Here is a 10,441-nt window from a genome sequence, read left to right as displayed (position 1 = left end):
ATGATTCTGTGTTCTAAACATACTAACAGATGTAAAATCAGTGGCTGGGCTCAGGTCAAACAAAGGGGACCTGAACCAAACGCAGACTAAGACCTCATAATTTGCATCAACTAAAAAGATCACAAGACACTTAGAAAGAGATTAGTTTAGAGAAACACTGGGTGAAACAGGGAAAAACACCCAATTTTCCTTGCCTCATCTTAGGCTGCCTAATCTGGGCACAGTTCTCTGGGTAGCTGCTCTAACCTAGCTCTGTATTATAACATTTTTCTTTATTTTAAACAAAACAAAATCCTGCAAAACATAACACAAACCAGAGTTCTGGGCTTGGAAATTCGCAGCCCTCCTTTTCCACGAGCCAGACAATAATGCAACTCAGAGACCAATCTTGAAAATGTTCCACAGCCCCCAGCTTGCTCATAACAAGAAATAACAAATACACGGACACTTGGTTGGCTTTCTGCCCCAGAAAGACCACACGTTCCCTTAATGTATAGACCTGATAGGCAAACAGGTTTCCCTTCTTTCTCTGCCCTTTTTCAGATCATTTAGATCACACTGGCCTGTCACATACTGAAAGCCCTACCCACTGCCCCACCAAATGCAGGCTCTTGTGAAGCCGTGTTCCATGGTCACCACCCAGGAAGCAAGGAGCCTTCAGGGCCTGCTCCCAGTTTAGAGCAAGGCCAAACAAGTCCAGCTCATCTGCCTTGAAGAGAAATGACTCATGCAGTTCAGCCTCATCTTATTTCTGTTCAGGATATATGACTTCTTTCCTTATCCTGCAGGCTGATAGAAACATGACAGAAGTGCCTGAGGCAGCTGTAGTTTACTTTTAAACTCTGCAATTCTATTTCTGATGTATCAACTGTCAGGAAAGCCAGTCTTCCAAGACATACTCTCCCTCATCCTTCGTAGTAGCACCTTTGTGCAGAGGTCTCTCCGTTATCCCAGGACACCTTCAAGGGACAGACAGCCCCACCAGAGCAGCACGGGCTACTCTGACTCCCTGCATTTCAATAATAACAGCTTGTCCTGGAAACTCTTTCTTCAGAGGTCACCCACACTCTGAAAAGGAACACAGCAGTCATTCAACCCTTCCAAGCCAGAAGCTGCTCCCTCCTTTGCCATCCTGCCAGGATGTGTGCAGAGACCTGACCTTTTCCTGCAGCAGCCTGGGCTCCAGCTTCAAGCTCACAACACGGTGGGGACCGAGGAGTGGGACTGCAAAGCTCCAGATCACCTTGGCTTTGCAGGTGGCTGCATCCGGACAGGGAGAGACTTGATGTGCTACTGAAGGTGATGGCTTAGCTGCTTTCATTTAATCCATATTTATTCTCTTTGCTTTTTTTACAGTAAACCTGGGACAAGTTGGAGGAGAAGAGGTTTGGGAGAAACAGGCACAGCCTGGAATATTTTTCTGATGTATGTCAAAGCAAAGGGCTATTCTGTCACATGCCAGTCACAAGCCTGTACATCACGACATCCATGGTCCCCAAACAGGGCTGGGATCCAGCAAAAACCCACCCTGCTGCCATCACCTCTTACAGCACATGGCTCTGGCCCATGCCAGAAATCCTTCCTGCAGGTACCCTTCTGCTAAGGACAAAATTCTGGCATGGATAAACATTTGTACCGATTTTTGTATGAAGGATCAGAGAGGAAGACAAAGCCCATTGAGAGGATTCACAGAGTGTCACTCATCACCTGTGCCTGTGCCCACAGGGACAGCAGGCCACGCCGGGCGCGGCCGGGCCGGTGTCCGCAGCAGGAAGGCATAGAGGTGCACAGACACGATTAGACACAAATGGCAGTTGTGGCTCCCCAGGACAGGCCCAGGCACCGGTCAGGGCGAGAGGAAGGAGGAGGGACGGGCACAGCTCAGCAGCCCCGCCGCCACTGCGGCCTCCTCCTCATCCTCCTCCTCCTCCTCGCAGCCGCCGCCGCCCCGCGCGCCCCCTGGCGGCAGAGCGCCGCCACAGCAGCCCCGCGGCCTAGGCCTCGCGTCGCGCTCCCGTTCCGTAAATCACAGAAGCGCAGAATCGCGGAATATCCTGAGTTCAAGGGACCGCTCAGGATCATCAGTCCGACTCCAGGCCCTGTGCAGGACGTGCCAAGAATCCCATAATGTGCTGAGGAGTATTGTCCACACGATTGTTAGCTCAGGCTGGGTGCTGCTACCCTGGGGAGTCTGTCCCGATGCCCAGCCACCCTCTGGGTGAAGAACATTTCCTGAGATCCAGCCTAAACCTCCCCTGACTCAGCTTCGTGCCATTTTCTCTAGTCCTGTCACTGCTCATGAGACTGCAGAGACTGGTACCTGCCCCTCTGCTTCCCGTTGTGCGGATGTTGAAGACCACAATGAGGGCTGACCTCGATCTCCTCCAGGCTGAACAAACCAAGTGACCTCAGACGCTCCTCACAAGGCTTCCCCCTCCAGACCTCTCATCATTCTCATGATCCTACTCTGGACCCTCTCTAACAGAAGAATGTTTTTATTATCTTCGGTGCCCAAAACTACCTGCAGTACTGCAGCTGAGGCCCCACCTCCTTTGACCAGCTGGCAGTGCTGCACCTAATGCAGCCAACCAAATTTCCATCCATCTCCTTCTATTCCACCCAGGCTCGTGGTGCCAGAACACTGCATCTTATAGGTCTAAAAGGCTCATTGTGAGAATTTTATTTGACAGGTGGGATAGTACAGCAATGAGAAAAATTAACATTTGGAGAAAGTGGCTGCTCACTGCACAGAACAATTCAGGGACCTAAAACATCTCAAGTTCATAGAAATGGTTCCTGTTCACAGGAACGGTCAGCACACAAATGTCCTCGGTATGCTCTTGCTGACCAAACTCAAGTCACCTACATCACCAAGCCCATCAGTACACTGACTTGCAAACAGCAATCTCTTCTCAAGCTTCCCAGATTGGAAAAGTCTAGTCCACTTTTAAAGAGCCAAGCCTTGCAAAATTCTCAGCAGTTACTCAGAATATCAGAATTCTTAATTTTCAGAGGAAAAAGCAAGTCACATACAGCAGAGATATTTACTAACACCCGCCCAGGGAAATATAAAGCCATACACTTTAATCCAGTTGCGTTCAGCAGAGCATTTAAGCACTTAAAATACATACCAAAGACCCTATTAAGCATGCTGCCTTGTTCAAATAAGAGATTTGCCAAACACACCTTTTATACTGAATCAGACCTTTATGGCCTACTGCGAGCCAGCCACAAAAAGCAATAGTGTCAACCAAGAGCTAAGTACCCTGCCACACCTAAATGACAGTGTAAGCTGTGCAGCAGTCGTTTCCAGTTACTGTTTGCTTTGCTTTCCAACCTCCAACTGCCTCCTCATGTCCGACACATCCATGGGGACCCTCACTGTCAGACCATCCATCGACTTCTTAACGCACACCTGGCAGCCAAGGCGGGATCTGAGAAGAAAACATGAAGTGAGGCTCCTCTGTTCCCCACATAAAGGGAGAAATCCCCCACCCACACTGGGATGTCTGGCTCAGGATGGGTTTTCACTAAAGCTCCTGTTAAAGATCTGCTGGCCCTCAAGAGAAAGCAGCTCTCAAGGCGCAGCTATAAAACAGAACAAGGCCCATCCCCTTGGAAAGAGGTGCCACGGGGTGAGAATCTGCCTTGGAGGCTTGAGGATCTGCTGGGATCAGCAGGGAGGCTTACGTGTCAGTGAGTCCATATGCCAAGTCCAGCATGTCTAGCTCTTCATCTGAGATAGCACCAAGCTTTTGGAAGGTGTCCTTGTCAAAGATGAGGTGACAGGTAGAGCAGGCTAATGTCCCTTCACAGGCACCTGGTGGAGAAGCAAGGGAAGGACAGCAAATCAGGAAAAAAAAGGGGGTGAGAGACCATCTTTAGGAACAGTGTGAGAAAAGGCCCTTTAACAGATCTGGAGCATGTCAAAAGAGATGCTAGGAAACACAACAGATGGATGCAGTTTCCAGCCTGCCTCTTCTCTGGGAGAATCAGCATAAGTTTTCAAACTTTTACACCAGCTCCATGCAGCCAAAAGCACTGACAGAAGCTGCTGGAATGGCAGTGTGGGCAGTGTGAGGTTACTTTGCCATCTCAGCATGGTTAGCCACCCAGCAAACAGCTGGTGGGGAAGGGAAGCTTGTTTATGGTCTCAGCAGAGCACAGTGGCATATGAACTGTTGCACTATTCCTAAGTACCCACTGGCCCTAACAGCACATGCACATATCCTGCTGCAGCACCTACCAAATCCATCAATGGCCAAGTTGTGATTGACTGCCACTTCCAGCAAACTCTCCCCTTCTTTGGCTGTGGTCGTTAGTCGCTCTCCATCCCGATTTATAAAATGCACTGTCACCCGATCCTCAGAGCTGTAAGACAAATTTGCAAAAAAATCAGGAGTCCACCCTTTTCTTCACACCCACAATTGAGGTCTTTTGGCTGATTGCTAGAGACATGGCTCTTGGAGGGAAACATGCACACAAACATGCACATAAGAAAAAATTCAAATTATCAGTTCTCAGTGGCAGGCAAATCTGAATTGCCTCGAAATATTTCCCACTTTATCAAACAGCCCACAGAATATAAGTCTATCTGTGCACAAACAAGTGCAGGTGCTCTTCACATGCTGTCCCTGCTTGGGCTGGCTGGCAGTGAGAGCATGTGGAGGCAGGCAGAGCATTTGCAAGTCCCAGGCCTGGGCTGTTCATCCTGGGTAGAGAGATGCCATTACAAGCAAAGTGCTCAGGATCCGATACTAATCCAGCAAGAAGGGCTGTTGTCATTCATGTTTTGCTTCCCTTTCCCTTTCCCAAGGGGGTTACTTGCTGATTGTTCCTTTTCTGCTGCTTTTTCTTCCATGAAGCGCCTACGCCTTTCCTTAACTCCATCACAGGGAGCCTTCTTGTGGTGAGACATGCCCAGCCCCAGCTTTTACAGAGCTACTGGGCTGGGTAACTTCCTCTGAGCTGATATGATCCATGCTCAAGAAAAATTGCTAATTATTTTGACAGCCTGAAAGATTTAATCTGGCCAAGAGTTAGGAACATAGCCATCAACTTCTCTTAATGATAACTGCAGAAAGGGAATCTACAAATGAGAGGGAAACAGCACCCAGTTCATCTCCTCCTGACCAGGCTCTCACCAATGTGGAGAAGGATCCTACCCTGACAGCAGTGTTCAGGATTTCTCACCAAGACAAGTATATTCTGAGACTGTTACATTTGCTAGAGGAAGCACATGAGCAAACATGAGTTTTTTCCTTAGTGTACATACCAAATGCTCACTTAGATATAGGAGGTCCCAGTTATCCAAAGGTCCCAGATCCTGTGCTGAAAGAAGGCAGCACCCTGGAAGTGGTTGGGCCTTTTGTCCAGTAATTCTCAGTGTGGCACTGCCCAAGTGCCCATCATCCCAAAGCCCAGGGCATTCTCCACTGGAAGAAGCTTCTCTTTCATCAAGTTGACAACATACACCAGTTTCATAAAGACACCTACAGATATTTCTAAATACACAATTTAAAGCCCTCAAATGTCAAAATAAAACAAAACAATCCTCCTCATTTTTGATGGATCAGAGTAATTTATTCCATTTTTATGGCAAATAGGCATGTGTCTAGGCAATGTTTGGTTTATCTTTAAGGGTGAGATAATTTGTTACACAATAGAAATGGTAAAGTGATAGAATTCCACTTAGTGGTGCAACCAAATTGATTTTTCAGCTGGATAATGGTCAGAGGTTTGGAAAGATCTGACCAGGATGTGATAAACTCAACACTGCAAATTCAGTATATGCCAACTGATTATTTCCTTTTTAAAAATAAAATCTCAAATCTTTTGTGACACAGGAAAGTGGTGAAGGTTTCAAAAAAGCAGTTCTTCCCTGTGTCAATGTATTCCCTAAAAGATACTTTCCAAGGCCATACAAACCAGCAAGTTGCCTACAAGTACTGCCAGAGATAATTTCATAACCAACAAACCAATTAGAAAGAAATCCCATTGATAATGAGTCTTCATAAATCCCACCAAGTGGTGTTATCACTATGACTTTTCTCTAAGGTCAGATAGCAAAATAGTTTATTGTATTTGCTGTGATGGTTGGATCTCTCTCTCAATGCCTAGCAGATTACAGTCTGACCCAGATCATACTAGTCTATGAGATCCACAAATTACATTTATTTTACCTTCTCTTCCTGAACTATCCCTAAAGCAGAGAGAAGAAAGGCTGGCAGGGAGCCTGCAGTAGTTCCTGCTGTGGAAATGGGCCAAAGGACTCTTTGTCACCTTCATGAGATGGTTCCCAGCCACCATTTGTGGCCCCCATGCCCTGCTCTGGAGGCAGGACTAGCACCTCTGGCAGGTCCCCACAGCTCCAGGAATGGGAAGCAGCACCTCTCAGGCTGGGTCCTGGCACCACCTTCCTCCCCATCAGCATCTGCTCACCCAAGGGGGTGGTCTTGTCCCCCGCCTCCCAGAGGCCATGGCTTCAGCAGCCTCTCTCCTCTTCCTGCCACGGGGCAAGGCAGAGGTGCCTGCCCATCTCTGGGGATGCAGCAAGGCAGCATTTGACCCACCTGGATTCCCCAGGGGCATCCTGGTGCGTGGAGCTGAAGCCTCTCTCTGCCCACCCCCTGGCTGGGCTGTGGTGCTGCTCAGTCACAGCACAGAGGAGAACCAGGCGAGTTCTGCTGGCGCTCAGTCCGCTCCGCAGGAGCCCCAGGACGCCGTGAGCCATGCTGCTGCTGGCCTGCTCCCTGTCCCCTGGGCTGTCCTCTGATGCAAGGACAGCCTGATTAGGGACTTATACGTACAGCTGGAGAGGATGGGGGGAAGGAAAAAAAGAACCAGAGTAGGACAGCCTCCCTGGGGGTGGAGGGAGGGAGGAGGGAGGGGAAGCAGGAAGGAAGGATGGACAAAGGGATTGTGCTTCGATCTTGCTGCAGTCCAGCCCAGCAGGGCATGGGATTTGGTGGAAGCACAGGAACGTGTGAAACATCACCTCCACATGGCAGTTTCCGAGAAATGAGAAATGCTCACTTTGTTCTCTTTACAGACTTCTGTTTTAGGACCCAGAACTAAATCAAATTTCAGGAGAAGTATTAAATGTGATGTCTAATCATACAAGGAGTTGCAAGTTGAGCGCTGGAAGAGCAGAGAGGCAGGAGTGCTGATGACTGCTGCCTTGAGGAGAGGGGAACACAGTTCCTACAGGAATGGAGTGAAAGCAAGACACTGAATTCTGCTCTTGACAAGATGGCATCCAGCCACATCATTGCCTTACCCAATACACCAGGCTCCCATCTCTAAAATGTGAATATTCCCTCACTTCACATGATGGTGGTGAGAAGCAGCCACACTTAGCTGCTCATTTGCTAAATGCTCTGCTGAAAAGTACCATAAAGGTGCAGATAACTATAATTCATTTCATGCTAACTGATAATCTACACTAGTAAACTTTGAAGCCTTGCAGAATAAAATGCTTAACTTATTCCCAGAAACATGGTCACTGGTTTAGTCTACCCTCCTCTACAGGGTAAATCAATATGAATTTGAGGGCCAAAAATACAACAGCAAAGACAGTTTCTGTTCCTGGTTTCTGTGGAGTTAGGGAACGGCTCTCACCTCAAGAGCATGAATGGTTCCTTCCACCAAATTTACAGCTCACCATTTGGTAGGATATCTGCTTTAATCAAGTTTTTTTTAATGCAATAATATATTGGTAGCCAGTATGAGCAAAAAAAAATGTTGATACTGGACTCTCTAAGTAATTTGTACAGGGGAAAAACCACAGCATAAGATAGAAAATGTCTGCCTCAACACAGACACACACACAGAGCATTGGATTCATAGTTCTGAAGATGACCAGAAAGTTTTGGCTTTTTGCCCCAAAATGAAAGTTTTCCACCCAAAGCTTTCAGGTTGGAAGGGTTGGAAAGAAGTGCTTAGGCTTTCTGAAAAAAACCATTTAAGACATTAAGGAATGCAAGTATTTTCCATAAGCCAGGAGGGAAATGTATTCTTCAGTTCAAAGGCAAGCGTTCAAGCATTCAAACATACCTCTCAGACAGCTGCACTGGAGACAAATTCATGGGCAATTCATAAAGTATTAAAAAAAAAGTAATAATAATTCTCAGGTCAACTTTTCCAGGTGGTTTTCTCTCTCCTACAAGCTGCCCCAAATGCTTCAGACTTCAAAGCCAAATTCTTGAGCTCCATCTCACCCCCAAACTTAAAACTACTCTCTGCAGTTTCTGCAGCTGAGAGACTCTGGCCAGTTCTGCCTTTGCTTTTCAGGCACTACAGAGATGCAGCAGACAGCCCAGCTCTGTCTCTCAGCCATTTCCATGGAAAAGAAGCAAGGCTGGCCATGAGAGACACAAGGAGAGGGGCCACAGCACAAAAACCACAAAGCATCTTATCTCTCCAGCAAACCTTGAGCTGAGATACATTAGATATATGCACAGCAGTTTCCACAGCAAGGACATTTGTGTGTTTGTCTGGCACTGACTCCTGTCCCTGCCAGGAGCTCAGAGCACAGCAAGTGACAGGTCAATGTCACCTGATGGAAGAGAGGCCAGTGCAGAGAAGGAAATCAGGGAGACCGTGAGGTGCAGCAAAGGGGACAGCTGCTCCCTGGTGAAAGCAAAACAATTCTGCTGGGGCAGGAGAGAATCAGGCCCTTGCAGATTTTGGATAGTCTGTTTTAAGGTCTTTAAAATTCTGAGAACAGGCAGAAGCACAATCTCCTTTCTAGAGTAAATCATTGTTCATTTAGCCAAGGGCACAAAAATAGAAAGCTTTGCAAATAGCCACCCTCCCACAAAAAAAAAACAAACCAGCCAATAAAAAACCCAAACCAAACAACCAACTAAACCAATGAAGAAAAAATATCATTTCTTTTGGAAAAAAAAAAAAAAAAAAAAAAAAAAACAAACCAAAACTCAAAATTTTGCTTCACAGGTCAGCACATAATCAGGCCATACACAGCTGAAGAGAGCCCTTAGCTCTGCTTCAAGCATGGTTTGGCAGAAACCAACCTCCCAGTGCATGCAGGCACGTTGTCCCCACCTCCCTGGTTTCTTGCCAGCAGGCCACACTCTGTCAGTGCAGTGGCTGTGCCCACACATCCAGTCATGTGTTGGCACATGCTGGTAGGGAAGTGGTTTTCTAGTTTGAAATACATTGTCCAATATCTTCTGTAGCACACACCAAACAATGTGGTCCTCCCTCCCCCCAGTCGAGGCACTCATGCAAATATCCAAAACACCTGTGAGCTGCCTCAGCCCCACCTCAGCCCCAACTTTTGCACAAGGAAGTGAACATTGAAATTAGCACTGGCCTAACCCAACCAAAAGGTACAAAGCACCTTTGCAGTCCTCCACAGCAAGAAGCATACTTGGATTTTTGAGATCCCAAAGCCAGCTCCTCTGACCAGTGTTAGAGTTCCTTGCCAGCAGGCAGAGCTGCCCTGGCTCAGTCTCTGCCCATGTTGTTCAGGTGTGGAGAGGGGCAAGCTCGTGCAGGTCCCATGGGAGAAGTCTCAGGGACTGTAGTCAGAGCAACAGGCACACAGGCCCAGGAATAATGAACATTTCCAGAAGGCAGCCTTCATTAATTGGAAAAGCAAGAACAGCTTACCCTTCTCTTCCTAACCAAGCCCACTGCCTCACAAATACTCCTACAGGGAAGCAGATATGGGCTGCTTGCTGACACAGAACTAAAGCACTGAACAAAACTAAAATTCACCTTTCCCATTGTCACTTTAAAAACCCATTAACCACCTTTCCTGTTCCAGAGCAAGTTGCTAATAAAAGCAAACAGAACAACTTGTACTGGTTTGACTTTTAGCGAGCCACAAGCCCAGACAGAGTGCTTCTGCTGCCTCACAAGAGATGCACTGAGCACAGATCTGGGACAAAGTGCACAATCAAGGGAGCTCAAGTCACAGATACTGCCCCAGAGGCTGGGGCTTGGGGAGAATGTAAATATGCCTCAATTTCTGCATCTCTCAAACAAGGCTGTTTGCCCCATTCTAACCTTTCCCGTATGTTCAGCAACCTTCTGAGAATGACGCACACAAAAGGAGCAAGAGCCGTATTCTCGCCGCTGAAAGCAGGAGGGCAGACATGCAATCAGAGATGGGCTGGCACTGCAACAAGAGAGCACAATGAATTCACAGCAGGGCTTCTGGACAGCAGCCACGTCTGACAGTGCAGCTGCTGCCTGGCTGGGTGAAGGCCACTGAGAAGTCACAGTGCCCCAGCCAAGACCTTCACTTGCACATGCTTCTCCTTCAAGCATCCAGTCAAGGATGCTTCAGAGATGGATGGGAGTGCAATACTGCTGCATGTGGGGTGTAGACAGCCTTCACCATAACCTCCCAGCTCAAGAGCAGTTTATTTCACACCCCCTTCAAACTTGTTGACTCCAGACCAATCCTGGC

At 47.7% G+C, this 10,441-nt stretch overlaps 1 protein-coding gene across 1 annotated transcript; it reads right to left on the bottom strand.

Moving 5' to 3' along the window:
• Positions 1-3,307: 3,307 nt before the first annotated feature.
• On the bottom strand, positions 3,308-8,087 carry LOC311157909 (adrenodoxin-like; the record flags this gene model as incomplete). The annotated part of the gene is given in 6 exon segments (XM_084212959.1): positions 3,308-3,434; positions 3,691-3,820; positions 4,247-4,371; positions 6,573-6,742; positions 6,745-6,811; positions 8,056-8,087. Coding segments are annotated over 6 exon segments (645 nt in total). The 3' UTR covers positions 3,308-3,313.
• Between the last annotated feature and the right edge of the window lie 2,354 nt (positions 8,088-10,441).

Source organism: Fringilla coelebs (assembly GCF_963513975.1).
Source record: "Fringilla coelebs genome assembly, chromosome: 11".
Taxonomy (NCBI): Eukaryota; Metazoa; Chordata; class Aves; order Passeriformes; family Fringillidae; genus Fringilla; species Fringilla coelebs.
This window is presented reverse-complemented; position numbering and strand designations above follow the sequence as displayed.